Source organism: Arvicanthis niloticus, chromosome 1, assembly GCF_011762505.2.
Source record: "Arvicanthis niloticus isolate mArvNil1 chromosome 1, mArvNil1.pat.X, whole genome shotgun sequence".
NCBI lineage: Eukaryota > Metazoa > Chordata > Mammalia > Rodentia > Muridae > Arvicanthis > Arvicanthis niloticus.
In genome coordinates, this window is record NC_047658.1 from 159,900,281 (window position 1) to 159,919,072 (window position 18,792).

An 18,792-nucleotide genomic window follows, 5' to 3' on the forward strand; every position below is an offset into this window, starting at 1 on the left:
CAGCAAAGGAGAGGTATATGGAGTGTTTTGACAAGAAAGTGCAGTGAGGGTGTAATTCCTTTTTCATCTTAGAGGATCCTTTTGAATTGCCTTAGAGAAAAATAGATTTGCAGGGAGAGTGGAGATCAGAAGAGAGATCTTAGCTGAGTGGGATTCCTGGCTGGGTGGTGGCAATGCCTGCTCGCCGGCTGCTGAGACCCACTGCCGTGGTGGTCTGTGAGGTGAGAGGGGAGGCAGGCAGCTGTGTGTGGAGTCCTGTGTCTGTTGCCCTGAGGTTGCTCTTCTCACCTGCAGGTGTCTCCTCCCTTGCTCCTTTTTGGAGGTTTTTCTGGTGAGGGCTTCTGGCTACATCACTAAGACTACCCTTTGCTCTGAGCTTGAGCTGGAAGAGCATGCTTTACTCCATTGATCAAGAGTATGTCTGTGGGAACTACTTGAGAAGGGTAGTTTATTTCAATAAGGAAGGGCCCGGGACAATTTGCCTAAGGAGATTAAGGCAACAACAACACAAGTGGTTGTCCTTCGGTTGGAGCTGGCTGCTGACAGCTGTGAGGACAGCTGCCGCTACTTTGCTCTTGGGCTTACACGCAGAGCACTGGAGAAAAGCTGAAGAGTCTGCTGTGTCAACTGTCCCTATCCAGTAATAACGAGTTAAACCAGTCAGCCCCCAGTTCCTGCTCCAGTTGGCTCCTTATCAGCTCAAGGGGGAGTGTCTGACTGCAAGTAATTAAGATCAGAGCTTTTATCTTGAACCAACCTGGGCCCCAAGAATGTTGATAAAAATACAATTTACCTATGCCAAAGAAGCCCAGGGAGTAGCTTTAACTTGATGGCCAAGGGTTAAGCCATGGGAAGAGTAAGCTCTAGAAGCTTCTAAAGTGAGAATTAGCACACCTTTACTGTTTGCTTATATGTGTGGGTATTTTGCCTGCACATATGTCTGTTTACCACTTTCATGCCTAGTGTCTGTGGAGGACAGAAGGCGTCACATTCCTAGGACTTGGGGAATAAAAGATGGTTCTGAGACACCATGTGGTGCTGGGAATTAAACCTAGGTTCTCTGGAAGTGCAGCCAGTGTTCTTAATGCTAAGTCATCTCTCCAGCTCCAAAGCCTTCTACAAAAGATCATACTGGTAATATTTTGGTGAAAGAAGGCCACGAGGCAAAGTTGCAGATTTTATGTGGGTACTTACATAACTATCTAAAATGTTCCCTGCTCAACTCACTTTCGCTTTTTTTATGTTGAGCCTCACTGCAGACACTCAGGTCAACAGGGGTCTCTGTCCCCTGAAAGTTACTGGACCTACTTTAAAATGTTTCTGTCAGTGTGAGTGAGCACATTTCTTTCTGAGCCTTGGTTTCCTCAGCAGTGGCCTCCCCAGCTCTGTGAGGGAGCGAGGGAAGGGGGGAGAAGCATGTGGATCTCTCTACTTCTCTCAATCTCTGTGTCCCCTCTTCTCCTGCCTCTGTTCATTCTTGTTTGGTCTGTTCTTTCCTTGTAAGGTTGGAACTGAGGAACAGGAAGGCATGGAAGAAAGCCCCTCATCGGTGGGCATACAGCAGGAAGGGGCAGAGTCCTCTGATCCAGAAAACACAAGGACGAAGAAGGTAAGTCTGTCCCCCATCTTGGTGGTGGTGTCATACATTGGCATCAGGGACTCTGTCACAGGAGTCAGTTTTGCATGCATATGGAATGCGTGCATGTCTCTGCAAGCACTTGCATCAATGGCCCACTTGCATCAGTGCTGTCTGGAGAAACGGCTCTGTGGAAGTCTTTCCATGTCTCCACTGGGGAGCTCTTCAGCTTCCTGCCTGGGCTCCGCCCCCCTCTCCTGCAACTTGGCTGTCCTGCTAAAAGAAAACATATGCCCAAAAAAGACTCAGGCTTCAGAGCCAGGCTCCCAAAATAGGCAGGTCCCTTAGTGGGTCCACAACACAAGTAGTCAACTTGGAGCCCTGACCTCAGCAGGCCCAGACCCTGAGATTAACGAGATGTATTCTGTGTTTTAGAAAGATTATTTTTATTTAGTTAAAAATCAAAATCCAATTACTGTCCTCCTGGGCTGGGCTTCCACAGGCAAAAGAAATGTCCTTGGATCATGGCCAGCTTCATGCCTTTCCGGTCAGGGGACACTAATCTTCCGAATCTGTGTGCCAAGCCCGAGGGCTGCTGGGAACACCAAGGGAAAAGTACCGGAGGGCGAGTGTGGGTGGAAGTTGCACCTTTGCTGAGAGAGGGAGTCTGGAGGAAGTTTGTGATGGATTCTTTCCAGTCACCTTTAGTGACGTCCACACATAGAAAAAGCTCTGATAAGCACTTAGCAGTTGTAATGTAGCCATTCATCCAAAAATATTTACAAATATCTATTATGTAGCAGGGTTAAGGATTCTTTGTCATTTAAAGCACGGCAAATGGAGCAGCAAGGGCTTATTTTGAAGCCTGTGCCACTTGGGCACCATCCTGAGGGTGACTGAATAAAGTGAGGCTTAAGGGGCTCACATACCCCCAAGAACCCAGTAAATGCTTCCCACGGAGAAGGAAAAGTGCTCAAGTGCTTCTGACAGGAGGGCTTCTATAGCCAATGTGTATGATTTCTGGTTGAGTACGCTCAGCCACCATGTGACACCTACTTTGCATCTTCATACAGGGACAAGACTGTGACAGTGGAAGTGAGCCCGAGGGGGACAACTGGTACCCCACCAACATGGAGGAGCTGGTCACAGTGGATGAAGTAGGGGAAGAAGATTTCATCATGGAACCAGACATACCAGAGCTGGAAGAAATCATGCCCATTGACCAGAAAGACAAAATCCTCCCTAAAATATGTCCCTGTGTAACAGCCACCTTAGGTTTGGACTTGGCCAAAGATTTCACCAAGCAGGGAGAGACCCTAGGGAATGGAGACGCAGAACTCAGTCTGAAGCTGCCCGGACAAGTGCCGTCTACTTCCACAAGCTGTCCCAATGACACGGGCATGGAGATGCCTGGCCTAAATCTGGATGCTGAGCGGAAGCCAGCTGAAAGCCAGACAGGCCTCTCACTGGAGGTCTCAAATTGCTACGAGAAGGCAAGAGAAGCAGAGGGCTCAGATGTGTGTCTGGCCCCTGCAGCCCAGCAAATGTCTTCCCCCCAGCCAGCAGATGAGAGGGCCCGGCAGTCCAGCCCTTTTCTCGATGACTGCAAGGCCAGGGGGTCCTCAGAAGATGGGCATCATGAAGTCAGCCCCCTGGAAGAGAAGGCCAGTCCCCCTTCTGAAAGTGACCTCCAAAGCCAGGCTTGCCAAGGTGTGTGGGCTGAGGGTGACTACCTTCCTTTCCCTTGCGGGTGGTTGGGTGGACTGGACCACTGCTCCCCTCAGGACAGGAATGTGGGTATGTGCAGACTGGAACAGAAAGATGGGAGTTACCTTAAAGCCAAGACAGAAAGTCAAGTACTACCAACGGAAGCAAGCCGCTGAGGGCCTGGCCAGACTCTTAGAGCAAAGGTGTAAAGGAAATCCAGCAGGTGGCCCTGCGTTCCGAGAAGCAAGCTCAGGTCGACTTGCTTTGTGGGGTCCCAAATGGTGACCTATGGGCAACTAAGATCAGGCTGAGGTTAAGAACTTAACCTGTACAAAAGCATTTGGGGTTCTTTTTGATGGTCTGCTGCCCTTTATGAATGATGGAGACCCTTGGTAATTATTTCTATGATGGGGGGGTGCAGGGGGTGGTGAGGGACTGTCACACAGGGAAGGAGAAGGCTCTGTAAAGGCCTTGGCTTGTTTCCCTTCTAACTATCTCAGACCCAAATTTCTCCAGGGTCTGATAGTGGAGCAGGACTTCTCCCAGAAACAAGTCCACCTCCACCACCGGAGGTGATGTTGTGTCTATGCTCAGAGCTATGACATCATGAAATAAGGAGTCTAAAACGGGCTAAGCCTTGGCCTCTCTGCCGGATGGAAACAGATCCATCCAGGGTGTGTAAGTGGCGGGGGCGGGGGTGGTGGTGGAGAGTAGAGGGCGGGTGAGTGTTCCTTAAGACTCTTTAACAGTGAAAACAACTAGAGATTCATTTTATAGAAAGCCCTCAGCATCACTGAGGCCAAAGTAAGACTCACGGAGCAGAAAATATAGAGGAAAAGCCAGAAAATAAACATTCCAGCCCAGACCCTTGCGGTAGCACAAGCTTGTGGGTAACCCAGGGCTTGGGCTTCCCTCCATGTCAAGCTGACCCGAGCAGTCTTTCACCTGCTTGGGATCTGAGTCTCCATGGAAACCACCTTGATCAGCCTGCTTGTTGCTAGAGCAACAAAGAGGCCCAGCCCATCTGGAGCAGGCATAAGTAAAGTGCACAGGCTTTTTCACTGGCTCTGACGGAGCCCCTTTTATTTTGTGATATGGGTCTCAGCCAGTGCTGGTCTCTGGGTAAATTAACTTTCCCAGTGTTTGGAGCTCACATTTAATAGTGCACTTCATGAGCGTGGGGTGAGAGTGGCATGGCCTCTTTGGCCAGTCTTGGCAGATGTCAGCATAATTTCTACCCTGCAAGGATCCTTCTGCCTGTAGAGATGGAGCAATATGGATTTGGAGGTAGTGAAGGGTGGACCATCCAAGTGAAGGCATTAACAATCCATCTCCATGTGCCAAGTGCAAAGACGTGCCAAGTTTTATTGCATGTGGCATTTTTTTGGCAATGGAAAATGCTCTTAATTATAGCACATTGGTTCTAATTAGCGGTCCTACCCCAACACCATGTGATTAAGCAGTCCAAGGGACAGTTCCCAATCACACAGTACACTGGGTAGAATTACAGGGACTCTTTGAGACTCACAGTGTGTGTGTATGTGTGTGTGTCCCATCCCCCATCCCACGGGCTCATGTTTTGCAGAAAACCCCAGGTATACGGAAGTGAAATCTCTGAATGTGAGATCACCAGAATTCACCGAAGCGGAGCTGAAAGAGCCCCTTTCTTTGCCTTCCTGGGAACCAGAAGTGTTCAGTGAACTTAGCATTCCTCTAGGTACGTGAAATCCACAGACCTTTCTGAATTTCAGCTCCAGGAAATGACAGTTCTGAAGCAGTGTGGAGGAGCTCGAGAGGGCCTTTGCCCGTTGTGTTGTCCTTGCTTTTAAAGGTGTGATGCACAAGCCCAGATCTGCAAGATGGTAAAGATGCTTGTGGTTTCAGGCCCCGGGCAGATCTAATACCCAGGTGACCAGCCTTGAACACCACAGCAGTAAGATTCTACTAGGAAAGACCTGCTTCCCCATCAGAAAGTGCTTGACTCTTGGCCTTGTAGATACTTTAAGCCTAGGCCTTGTTCAGGCAGGAAAGCAGAATCCCAACTATCTCCAAATTGTCAACTAAAATGAACGCCCTCTCTGCTATCTTCCCACATGCCCTTGTCCCAGAACAATGCTATATAATTTTTTCTCCTTGATAGATTTCTGCTTCTCTGAGGCAGCAAGAGACACTGAATAGACTGAAGTTGGCAGAGGGTGCAGGGAAGAGACCCAGGCCCTTATCCATCTATTCATGGATGTTCTTGTGTCTTCAGACAAGTCTCACCTTACTGAGTCTCAGTCTTCTCATCAATAGCAGGGGTTGAAGCAGTAGGTGTGTTTTTGATTATGAAAGTATCAGGGTGGTATACTAGTAAGAACCTCCTGGACCAAGATCTGTGAGCTCTGCACTGACTCTGAAAGATCAGGGCATAAAGGGATGAAGGAGGAGCAGTTATTCAGAGGGGACACTTGGGAAAGTGTCACAAGGAAGCATGACAAACCGATGACCAATGCATTACCCAGGGGAAGGCCCATCATTGTAGGCTTGTTCTTTCCAGCCATGCTTCTGTTACTTTTCTTGTATTTTTCTTTACTCTCAGTATGCCATTTTGTAGAATTAGATTTAAAAACTGAAGAATCTTGTTCTTAAAAGAATTGCTGCATAGTATCTCTCAAAAAAAAATTGTGTGTGTGTGTGTGTGTGTGTTACATACACATGAGTGTGGGTAGGCATGTGTACTCACGTGTATAATATGGAGCCCGGGGGACCATCAGATGGACCCTCTTCTATCTTCCCCAACTTATTCCCTTGAGACAGGCATTTACAGCTTTTTGAATGGGATCTGCCCCTCTGTGTCCTCTAATGCCAAGGCTTCAGTACTGTGCAGCTATGCCTGGCTTTTTACAAGAGTGTCAGGGATTAGAACTCAGGTCGACATGCTTATGTGGCAAGCACTGGTGCCCAGGTTTCCAGCTCCTTTTCCCTCCCAATGCAAACACTTCTAAAGACAACAGACAGACCTTAGAGTGAATCCTGGTGCTCTCAGGCGCTCTAAGTCTGCACTCAGAGGTTGCAGAACCTACCTTTCAGAGGCTTCAGCTCAGCCATCAGCAAACACTCACTGGATCACGTGGTGCTGCTCCCTGCACCCTGAGGGAACTGAGAGTCTAGAAAGTCTCAAGCAAGAACTTGGAATCAAGTGATACAGCAGAAATGAAGAGTGCTTTCTTGAAAAACATGTTTTTCCATTATTGTGTTTCACTGTACGAAGCTTATTATAACACATTTTAAAAAGTGACCAAATAAAAAGTTAATATTGATGGTCTTAACTGTGCCCCCAGCCTCAGATGATTTTTCTCCCATATACATTGCTTTGCGTGTTTCTTCCAGCAGTGGGTCGTAGGGATCACTTTGTGTCAGTACACCAAGAGCACACTCTTTTTGAACCACTCCATCCTAAAATCTGCCCCACAGTTGCTGATCCTTTACTGGTGAGCCCTTGGGTAGTTTCCCGTTTGCCTGTTTCTCCATTATGAACATGTGGTGACAGCTAAGCTCTTACCTGTTGTCACTGCTCTGTGTTTACTTTGTGTGCACCATTGAGCACTCCCCAAACACTGAGGAGACGGGCGATGTTTTAGATCCCCACTTTACAAGTAAGAAATCTAGGATGCAGTAACAAGCCTCCTGATCTGGAAGGGCTGACGCAGGGATTCAAATTCTAGGGGTGTGTCTTAGTCTCTGTGTTCTGCTGCAGTCCACATGTGGTGGGTTGGTTCTTTTCCTGCACATGCCGGTGTTCCGAGAGATGGGATGCTAGCCAACCATGGGCGCATTGTGGGGCCATATATATTTGCATTGAAAATGTGATAATTGCTACTAAATTACACTCCAAAAAGAGGATAGCAGCTTTCAGCGCCAGCTCCAGGGAGAACGCCCATCCTCTACCTCCTTGCCAAATCCAGAGAGCAGTTTTTAATCTTTGTCAAGCTGTTAGGAGGAAAATGGTATCTGATTTTGTTTTTGTAAAGGGCCAGACTGGAGTGTGACTGGCATACAGCGAAGGTCACATATTTAAAGAGTGTGGTTTGATCAGTTTCGATGCGTGTACACATCTGCGCGGCTTTGTGGATTTGGATACACCACATTCTGTTTGCCTACCTGGTGACTGGCATTGGGTGTTTCTAGCTGGGCCCATTACGGACATCTTCATTTAACCTAGAAAGCTGATAGCTTATTGCTCTCTATTCTCCCAGCCCCCTAGGAAGGGACACCGCTGTTTTCTGTGTTTGACAGGTGAGCAGATTAAGGAGCCTTTCTCAGGATCATACAGCAAGTTTTGGAACTTGGGGTGTCTGGCCTCTGACCATGCTGCTATCTGCCCCTAGCTCAGGCACATAGTAAAGGAAAGGCCATTTCTGTGCCGAAGAACACAGACTGTGTATTCTTGGGTTCAAATCCCATCTCTGCTGCTCAATGGCTGGATGACAAATAGCAACTTATTTGACCATTTTGCTTTGAGCTGTTTGTCTCTGGGAACCTAGTGAAGGATCCTCTGTGCAGATGGATTTCGAGGAGGAAGTGAATGTAAGGTCTTGGAGTTTTCCAGTAGCAGAAGCTTAGGGAGGGCTGCCAGGTTGTTTGGAATTACTCATCATCAAGGCTCACCCTGCTGCTTCTCACTGGGGCTGCAAACCCTTTACATCCCAGAACTGTTCACTACTGCAGAGAGACTTCTAGAAACATGAGAGACAACATTCAGGTCCCTGAGGCAAGCACAGAGGTAAAATACAGGATGCCAAGGACAGGGCCCCCCGTTGGGAGGATCTAGAGGTCAGTCTTGTCACGAACTGGGGGTGTTTGTGGCTGGAGAAGGGCATTGCCTGTGTGATTCAGGCCAGCACTCTGTGACTCCAGCCAGCGTGAGCCTGCCAAGGCCTGCTCTTACTATAACCAAATAGCATCGCTGGCAAAAAAGTGAGCTTCCCCCTCTCTCCAACGCAGGCTTTACTAGGATGACGGAGTCATAATTACCCATGCCAGGAGCTATTATTAGGAGACAAACGCAGCTTTAATGGCAGCACTTAATAAAACCTGAAGAAACGAAGGACGCAGTGGCTCCTGGTCCCACCATGGCTACAGGGGTGACCCTCAGCGCTGCCGTTCTCTGGTCCTTACATTTCAGGCTTGCTGAGAGCATGGTAGTAGACACTGGGTGCCCTCCCAACCCCTGGGCTGTACTGTGGTCTGAGGATCCTCCTGCCTCCACTCAGCTCTCTCTAACGATGTCTTTTGATTACTGATCTTGACCTAACCCACTGGGCAGGGCCTGGGAAGAAAGTTACTGCCCAACCGTGGAAGTGGTTCTCTGGGTGGTCTTGGGAAAGGCTGGAGGGTGGGTGAAGGCCAATGTTCGGATGCTTGGTTTCTGTGTTCCTAATTGAATGTTTTCCCCGAGCACCAGGTGAAGTGACAGGTGCTCCCGCATAACACCACGTGGCAGTAGTCTACCCAATTTGCAGATGAGAGAACACATTTCAGAGCAGTTAACAAACACCTCTGAGGTCACAGCTTAAATAAGCTGGAAGGCCTGTCTCGCCCTAAGTGCCATCTCACACCACCATTATTGTTGCTTCCAAGCTTCTTGGCTTTACTTCTGGTGGTGTGGTGGGAGACATTACTCAAGTGAGAGCTCAGGCACAAACCCATGTTTGGTAGCTGTAGCCCTCTGGTTGAGAGGGGCCATGGCTGCTCAATTTGGCTCCTGCCTCAGTCTCCATGGACTCCCCTGAGGTGGTTATACTCTTTCTGGGAACCCCAGGACAGGGTGAGGAGAGCCTGGTCAACACTAGAGTCCTTGGGGCTCTGTTCCTGGTACAGTCCACCTGCACCCTGCCACCCATGGGGATGGGACAGGGTAGAAGCTTGGCCTCTGTCTGAAGTTCTTTCCTAATACATCTGAGGCTCCTGGGAAGAACCAGCCAGCACACAACTATTTTGCAACAGCAGAAGAAAGAGATCGTGGGTCTTGCTTGATGCCTGTTTCCCAGCAACAGCCTGGAGCTTTTTCCCCATCCCATAAGCTCCCCTCCCCCCTCAAGCTGGGCCACATGTCTATCCTCTGCACACAGAGGGTAAAGGAGGAGGACATTCAGCCTCTTGGGGCAGCTGAACTGAGTGGCACTTTCTCACTTCTGGGGATTGCTGTCAAATGCTGAGGACTTTGCAGATAGCAGGCTGACAGCTGCATGGCTTAGAGACAGCCCAGGTCCCAAGCTCCAATGTGGAGCTCTGCACTGGCAGGCTGCAAGAAGTTTTCCAGGCTTTCTTGCTTCTCCTGTTCTCCCTAGAGCTGCCCGTTCACATTAATACAGTTACCACCACCACCATCGTCATTGATGTGTTTATAAAAAGATAAAGACGGGAGATACATTCTATGGGGGTGTAGTCAGGCCCTTGCTGAGTCATCCCCTCCCCCTGAGGAGGATATACACACGATGGTATAGTATAGAATAGTTTATTAAGGGCATGGGGAGAGGAGTTGAGGGGGTAATAAAGGCAGAGAAAGGCGGAGAGGGAGAGGGAGAGGGAGAGGGAGAGGGAGAGGGAGAGGGAGAAGGAGGTAGAGGGCAGCCATGAGCACATGGAGAAAGAGGGAGGAAGGGAATGGGGAGAGAGCAGGAACAAGAAAGGAAGACGGAGAGCAATAGAGAGAGGAGGAGGCAGGCAGCCCCTTTTATAGTGAGTCAGGCATACTTGGCTGTTGCCAGGTAGTGGGTGGAGCTTAGACAGAATGCTAACAGTTATCATCATCAGTTATTATTTAGATGTAAAGGAAGGTCTTATTTACCAGATTAGGCTCTCCTGTGTGCTGAGCACCAGTGGAGAAAGAATGGGCTGGGCTGTGGTTAGGAGACTGTCTCAGGGCCCTGAGGGACGGGTACCTCATCAAGGTCAACCTGGTTTCCCAGACTGTCCCAGCAGAGGGAATGGGAGCAGCACCCTCTCCCCACACTGCTGTGTTCTTTCAGACTCCCATCAAGGGTACAGAACCTGAGTGCCCTAGGCTTAGCTCTTCTGATGACACATGTAATCCCAGCACCAAGGAGACAGAGAGATGGGTGTATCTGAGTTCGAGGCCAGCCTGGTCTACAGAACCAAGTTCAGGACAGATAATAGAGCCAGTCTCAAACGCCTAACAACATCAAAAACTGCCCCCCCCCCCAAAATCTTGTATATCAACAAATCACATGGAAAGACATGTTTATGTTAGAGAGAATGGGCGGATTTTCCTCTTACTATTATTTGGGCTTTTTTTTTTTTTTTTCTTTAATAAAGGACAATTCTAAAAAAAAAAAAAACCCAGAATATAGAGACTTTTTCTGTACTTGGTCACAAACGCAGAGAAGGGAAGCCAGTTATGTGAAACCCTTAGGAAAGAAACCTTCCCTCCGCTCTCCTCTGAGGCAGACTGATGGACCCTTCCCCCCTGCTGTGGTGCTCCCTGACATTCACAGACACCTGTGAATGGAGTAATCTGTCTTTTCTCTCTGGCCATGCTGTAAATGTGGATAATGAGGTGAGGTGTGGAGGAGTTATTCACTGTGTCAACAGTGAAGAAGGCGGGGTCCAAGGGCCTCTCACTACCTTCCTAAGGCTACCTGTTCTCCAACCTTTCCCAGGAGTGGAGTTCGTGGTTCCCAGAACTGGCTTTTACTGCAAGCTGTGCGGCCTGTTCTACACAAGCGAGGAGGCGGCCAAAGTGAGCCACTGCCGCAGCACTGTCCACTACAGGAACTTACAGGTAACCAGCCACCACACTTGTTGTACCCCTGATGAGCATTCTCAGCCTCCAGTCACAAGCCAGGCACCAAGAGTCTCAGGCCTCTCCTCTGACTCAAACTTCCATCTTCAAGGACAGGCATAGGGACTTGACCCCCAGCATGACATGCTTTCCAGACGAGCTCTTGTAAATACCTCTCTGAGTATGTAGAGAACACCTGACTACCAGGCTTCATCCTAAAGACACTCAGAGCATCAACTCCACAGTGGTTGCTTAGACACACTGGTGGCCTTTTAAACATCAGCCACACCCAGCGAGGCAGAGCAGAATCAAGTTCTGACCTCTGCGCAGCTCAGCCTGAGGGCTTCAGCTGCATATATTCCAGGGTCTCTTCTTCCACGCAGATAGCCTTTTTTAAAATACACTCTGGAATAAAAATTACATGTTCAGGTAGCATAACAAATGGTTGTCTCATGCAGCTCATACAACCAGAACTATTCTAGGCTCTGTAGATACAACAGCGACAGATGGAGACAAATCCCTTGTAGAGCCTCCCGTCCAGTGTAGCATACCAGTGCAAGTGAAATAGTCAACTGATGCACTAAATTAAAGTATCGCTTATAAATATACTACACCCCACATTTCAGCCAAGCTAAGATGCCTTTATTTGTAAATACCATTTTTTTTTTTCATGATTATTCTTTGTCACACGAGGGATTGGGCCTTTAAATATACTGGCCACACACTCTGCCTCTGAGCCACACCTCCAGCCCGATGCACTACTTAACACCAATTAGGAAGAGTGTCACAGAAAATTAGACGGTGAGACTCCATCAATTTTAAGAAGCGTTTTTAGTTCAGAGATGTTGGTGGGTTTTCAAAAGTATCTTAAAGTCAATGAGCAACACTAGTAGTCACCATTCTGCCATGGCCTCTGACAGAAACACACACCCCCTCTCTGTATGTGGGGGGTGGTGTGGGGGACGTGGTTTTCTTTGGTTTTCTGGGGAGTATACTTCTCCCTTCTTGTGTGCACCGTTGCCTCTTCAAGGCAACTGCATTTTTACTGTCAGAACCAGTGCTGGGAGGTAGGGAGCTGGTCAGGCAGGAAAGCATGTATCATGTACAGGTGAGGACCTGCATTTGGATCTTTGGCACTCAAGTAAAAGCTGGCCATGATGTGGTGCACAGCTGTAATCCTAGCCCTGGGGAGGCAGAGACAGGAGAATCTCTGGAGCTTACTGGCCAGGCAGTCTTGGCAAATTGGTGAGTTCCAGGTTCAGTGAGAGACCTTGTCTCAAACTGTAAGACAGAGAGAGAGGCAGACACCTAATATCAGACACACACGCGCGCACGCGTGCACACACACACACACACACACACACACAAACATCACACATTAAATAAGTAAATAAGTAACCAGTGTTTGAGCCATATGGCTCAATTCAAGCCAAGAAACACCTGGAGTGTCTCTGTCCCTGTCTCAGGGTAGGCATTCCTCTCATAGTTAATCTTTTAGAGTGACAGAGCTGGTGGCAGTTTCTTTTTAAATTGTGCGTGTGTTCATTTTGTTTTGTACTCAAGGTAGGAACATACATGTGGGGGTCAGAGGACAACTTAAATCAACTCTCCCTTCTACCATTTGAGTTCCTGGGATCAAACTCAGGTCCTCAGGCTTAGAGACACCCACCCTTGCCCACTGAGATGTTTTACTAGAGTGGTTCTTAAGCAGGCATGTGAGTCTTGGCATATATGCAGTAAGTCACATACTGGGGCGGAGTGGTAACCTGTAATTTAAGAACATTCTTTAGGTGATCACAACATGAACATCTAGTGAAGAATCCTGGGTCTGCTTTGTCCTTGAGGAAACTGGAGCAAGTTCCTGGGCCTTGAGCAGCTCTCTTGATCCCTGATCGATCTTCCTTTTACTCCACTAGTTAATATTCAGAACCAAGGCCTGCAGCATCTCAGCCTGGCTTTCTCACGTGGTGGAGGCTGTCTCTGGCTGAGCCTGAACACATTCTCCCTATAGGGAACAGCTGTTCTGTGACCACAGCGGTCACGAGTATGTCTCCTTTCAGGAAGTGGAGGCCTGGTTTGACCAGGGCAGGGACCTCAGGCTGGGCTCTGCAGAGCTGCTTGTGGGCAGTCAGTCATCTGACCCAAAGAAACCATCCTTCTTAGACCTTTTGCACGCTGGAAGGGTCGTGAGGTATCTGGTCCTGGTTTTCCATCAACTTAGCTGGCATCTTTTAGAAATGTGTCTTCTTTGAGCTACTCTCTCCCGCTTGCTTGTTCCTTTTAGTGTAGATCCAGGAATCTTCATTCTTAAAGTTTAGCACCATTGTAAGGTGCTAAAGATCAAACCCACAGCTTTGAACACACTAGACAAATGAAAACACATTGAGCCACATACCAAGACCAAGAATCTTTATTTTTCACAATCTTCCTGGGAATATCTTAATTCCTCAGTGTGACACTCTTTGGAGGAATTGTGTAGTCCCCAAGGAGACCCCAGAGTTCAAGCTCACTCTCACTAAGAGACTTAAGAAGAACTCAGAGACTTCCAGGGCAGTGGCCTGCACTGTGTTCAGGGACTCTAGGGTCAAGGTCCAGGCAGCCTCCCATGCCCACAGCAGACCAGCACCACCCATGTGCTCCCTAGATACACTGGGTGTAGACATTGTCTCTGCTCCTCAGTCACACCTCAGCTCAAGCAATGTAAGGTGTACCCTACATCAGGGAGCCAGGAGGCTCTGCCACAGCCATCTCAGGCAGCGTTTCTGTCAGGGGCCTTGGCAGAATGAACGCTTCTGTCTCTACAGCTTCTCCCGCTTCACTCCAAACTGCAAATGTGAAAAATGAAGAAATCTGACCCACAGGGCAGGTGCCGGCTAACTCAGGTCAGGCAACTTAGAAAGTTAGCATTCATCAGGAGACCCTGAGTGGGGTCTCCGTGGGGATGCCCTGGGAGGCAAGAACCAATCAGAGCTGCTTCAGTGCAGCTTCTAGAATCTCACTATGCAGTCGCTGGTCATGGCTCTATGTGAGCCCACAGGGAGTGATCTGGTACAATAAGCATAGCCTTACTGGGCATGAAAGCGGCCGCAGGCCTCAAAGAAGAATGCGCACATACGGAGGGTGCTCATTTTCTCCGAATTCTCGAGTCAGACAGAGGAGAAATGGGTTCTCCCGCAGCAGCCTCAGCCGCAGGCATCTGCTAGGGCCCCTTCTCCAAGTCAGAGTGCTCCCACCTCCACAAACTAAAGTTTCCTAGCAGGAGGAGGGTGAGGATTGCTCTCACTTAACAGATTCATTATCTATGGGGTGGGGAGAGGTGAGGGACTCCCCTAATCCTCCCTCTGGTTTGGCTCAGCCTGACATTCCTGAGTATTTACAGTGTGCCAGGGATTATGCTGAATATTTTGTGAGTCATCTTGTCAGTTCCTCACTTATAGGAAGCACTGCCCTCACTCCTGACTCCTCGCACGGTTGTCATAGTTACCCTCACTTCACAGACATTAGGGAGATTCAGTTACTTGGCTGCAGAGATGGAGGATTTGAACACAGGACATCTATTAGCTGAGACTACACACTTGACCTCTGAACTGCACCTGACCCATTCTAACTACCAAATGACATGCTGCTTATGTTGTTCTTACTGTTCCAACACAGTCAGGCCTTCCCTCATTTGATCTCACAGCACCGATCTCGTGTATTACAAACACAGACCAGCCCCAGCTGGCTTATTAGCCATGGCCGATCACAGCCCTGAGTGCTCCCAGCACTGTGGAGATAGTCCTCCATTGGAGACGGGTCTTGCTGTTTTCAGTCCATTGAGAGTCTCTAAGCCCTCCCCCATAGCTCGGTCTATAGGATTGTTGGGCATCTCCGATGTCACCATGGGCCAGTGCTGGGTTTCTGCCATCCTCCACCTCCCTTCCTTCTGCCACTCTCTCTAGAAAACAGGTAGCATTGTCATGAAAAATGAGTTTATGTAGGCCAGGCAGTTAGTAAGCACTTGGCAATAAGGACGGGCCAAAGGGTTGCTTGCTATAGTAAGTATCTACACTTTCAACTTCTCTCACAAGAGACTCACACTGTCTGTAAACTAGGGGTCCCATTGCCCTAAGATAGCTAGAGAGGAGAGACATAGCCCCCATTGGTCAAAAGTGATAGCAAAGCAGTCTACACAAACACACACAGACACAGAGACAGACAGACAGACAGACAGACAGACAGACACACACACACACACACACACACACACACACAGAGACAGAGACAGAGAGAAACAGACAGAAATGCACGGGTGCACGCGCACACAGAGAGAGAGAGAGAGAGAGAGAGAGAAAGAGGGAGAGAGAGAGAAGAGAGAGACAGACAGACAGAAATGCATGGGTGGACACACACACACATCCACTAACATCTCTGTGTTGTCTCTCTCTCCGCAGAAGTACCTGTCCCAGCTGGCAGAGGAGGGTCTGAAGGAGACAGAGGGGACAGACAGCCCAAGCCCCGAGCACAGTGGGATCGGTCCACACTTGGAAAGGAAGAAGCTATGATACCCAGGCTGCAGCCGTCTCTGGAAGGTGGATGGGAAGCCTGCTGAGCTAAGGCCAGCCTGGCCTCAGGGACAGAACTGAGATCAGAGAGGAAGGAGAGCCAGGCAGGATGTGGTGCTCCGGCTTGTTCCAGGAGATGAGCAAAACACCCTGAAGTGTATCTGGGAGCTGGCTCACCGTGTTGGGAGTCCAGCCACCAATGGTGACCAGCTTCCGGTGGGCTCCTGATTCCTTTAGTCTGTTTTTCCTCTCTCCCTCTCACCTATCCCTTCTATGCCAAAGTTCATTTCTTTTTCATAAAATCCAACTTCTCAGGGATTGTCACTGTGTTTCAAGTTTTGATTGGATATGGTAGGTACGTCAAGTGAGGCTGGGTCACGCAAGGAAAAAGTTTAGTGGAAGGCTTGGACTTAGAGTCACCTCAGTGAACCTGTGGTGGCCTTGCAGCCTGGCTTCTGTGGGTCTCAAGGGTAGGAGAGCTGAATCAGGTTCTGCAACCAAGGAATCGGTTGGCAGAGGTGGAAGTGGCTTCACCAGGATTTCCTCCAGTTGGACCCTGTCATTTTGAAAAGGCTTCTTTGTCTTTTTCAGTTTCTGGCTAGTTCTGGGAATCAAACCCAGAAGCTTGTACATTCTAAGCAGGTGTTCTCCCACCGACCTGTATGCCTAGAAAATGTCCCAGGTTTTTGTTTCAAGATTGGGCTCATGTAGTTCAAGGATTGCCTTTAATTTCCCCTGGAGCCAAGGTTATCCTGAACTCCTCATCCTCCTGCCTCTACCTCTTGAGTGCTGTGAACACAGGTATTGTGCTAGGGGTGAAACCAGGGCTTCCAGCAAAAGAGGCAAGCATACCCCTATTTTTAGGAAGTCATTCATCCTCAGCTATTCTAGAAAATCACTTGGCTAATGCCTTAAGTGTTATTATGCCCTATTATAACAATAATGTATTATACACTATTAGTAATAAATTCATGTTCATTTTATAAAGCAAAGAAGAACCCAATATTGAAGAAGCTCTGAGAGATTCAATCCAAACTTCTTGGTTTGAGGATGGGATTTGTTCTATTCAGGACAGTGAATTTGGTATAGATTCACTTTAACTAGACTTGGAGCCAGCGATATCTTCTCCCTGCAGCTTAAGGAAGAAATCGGTGCAGGCCTACAGTGCATGCTGACCTCTGATCTCTGCACTGCTGACCAGCATCAGCCTAACCCAGGAGCAAGGGACTGGCATCTGACCTTCCTTCATCCTTGGTGCCTCTACTTTGGGGTAGTTGGTATTAGAATGGTTTGAAAATGCTCTCCCATCGAAGGAGAAACTAAGACATTTGGTTTGCTTGGTTCTTGTAGGTAGGGGACAGAGGGGCTGCTTATGCTGACTTGGAGGTTAAAAGGCTAGAAAAAACAGGTCCCCAATTCCTAGCAGGGTCAGTACCCCCTCCCATATGGGCTGAAGGGTCTAAGTGGAAGATCTTGGGACAAGGGTACTAGAAGACATGAACTCCGCGAGAGCCATAGAACAGACCCCAAAGTCAGAGAGCCTGGCGCTGTCTTCATGGATGGGCACACCTCCTTGAAGTGGTTCACTTGTATGAGTTGCTTGTTTATGTCCCCAAGCAAAGGAAGGTAGATCAGAGAGGGAGTATGTCTTCCGCCCCACCCCCCATTCCATTCTACACTCTGCACAAACGGAAGGACAATGGGGAACTGATTTAGTTCAGCACTGACATTTTATCAGTGAGGAAGCTGAGGCACAGAGAGGAGACAGGTGTGGAACCTAAAATAACCGTGTGTCAACTTTGAGGCCCATGGTTCCTGGGCAGGACAGAACTTTTGGAATCTATGAAAAAGGAGTTAAGGCAAAGAGAGGCCAGTCTGGAAAGGAGTGGTAGGAAGCTGGGACTTCAGGAAGGTGTTATCCATCCCCTGGTGAGCCCCACAGGAGGTAACCCAGCACTGTGGTCATGTGCAAAGTCTCTTCTACTTCTCAGAAAACCTTTGACCTCTGAGAACAGCTGCTGACCACACGCCTAAATCCATCAGCACCTCAGAGTGAGGCAGACCTCCCGACACCACTGGCTCCTCAGCTGGAGCCTTCCTACAGAAAGCTGCACGGCCTAGTTCTCAAACAGTGTGATGGTTCCCTTGGTTGTAAGTTGACCTTCATATTTGCAAAACCGAAGGGTGAAAGAAATGGCAGTCTCTATGTTCAAAGTCATGGATGGTTCTATACGTGTGTGCGTGTGTGTATATATACATATATATTTTTATATAATTCCATTGGCATGGTCCTTGAATTTTTTTTTTATTCCTGTGTGTTTTCCACTCATCACAGTATTAAAGACAACCAAGAAAATATTTATTTCTTTTTTAAAACATTAATTCAGTGTCTTGTCAATCCTTACAAAATGTCTCTCCCCAAGGTTGCTCATGAATGGTTGCTACCTTGTATGAAAAAATTCATTTGCACCCTGGGTTAATGTGTCTGAAGGCCTGTGCCCTTTAGTGCTCACTGTTAGCACCTGATGGCACTCCAGGTGGCACGCCCAGAAGCTTTTGTGAATCTGCTGATATGAGCAACAGCCATTAGCATTCAGGTTCCCATTCTTGGACAGTCCGAGGCGGTGATCTGTAAGATTATACTTGAACTGGACCAGAGATCGTTGTTTTGTTTTGTTTTTTTTTTGGGGGGGGAGGATTTTGAAAAACAGAACTATTAGTTAATTTAAGTTTGAACTTGTAAAGTATTAGAGTATTTTGAGTGTCTTATATAAATTGTCACCACTTTTTCTGATCTATATAATTGACCTAAAGTGTTTGTTTTTACAAAAGGAAAAATGGTTTTTAATAAAGAGAATTTGAAAACTTGTGAGTGGCTATGTCATGTAGGGGTCCTTCAATATCTGGCATGCGAGCGCACGTGTGTACACCTGTGAGTGTGATGCACATATTTGCACGTGCATTTGGAGGACGACAGAGATTGATGTTAAGGCATCCACCTTGACCCCCTCTCCACATTCTTTAATTGTTTTCCAGTTATTTACTGAGTATGTGCCACGGTGTACATGAAGGTCAGAGGATAACTTGTGGGAGTTGGTTCTCTTTCTGCCATGTATGTCCTGTGGAGTACTCTCAGTTCATGGCGGCAGGCATCTTTATACACTGACTGAACTATCTTG

The 18,792-nt window shown here is 48.2% G+C and overlaps 1 protein-coding gene across 4 annotated transcripts in view; it reads left to right on the plus strand.

The window, feature by feature from the left end:
- Positions 1-18,497, plus strand: part of Rbm20 (RNA binding motif protein 20) — a 187,801-nt gene extending 169,304 nt beyond the window's left edge. For all 4 annotated transcript variants that reach the window (XM_034499236.2, XM_076924409.1, XM_076924418.1 and 1 more), the window contains exons 10-14: positions 1,505-1,609; positions 2,650-3,286; positions 4,869-5,000; positions 10,948-11,069; positions 15,503-18,497. In XM_034499236.2, the coding sequence (XP_034355127.1) occupies positions 1,505-1,609; positions 2,650-3,286; positions 4,869-5,000; positions 10,948-11,069; positions 15,503-15,613 (1,107 nt within the window). In that variant the 3' untranslated portion in view covers positions 15,614-18,497. The remainder of the gene's footprint in view (positions 1-1,504; positions 1,610-2,649; positions 3,287-4,868; positions 5,001-10,947; positions 11,070-15,502) is intronic.
- The last annotated feature ends 295 nt before the right edge of the window (positions 18,498-18,792 follow it).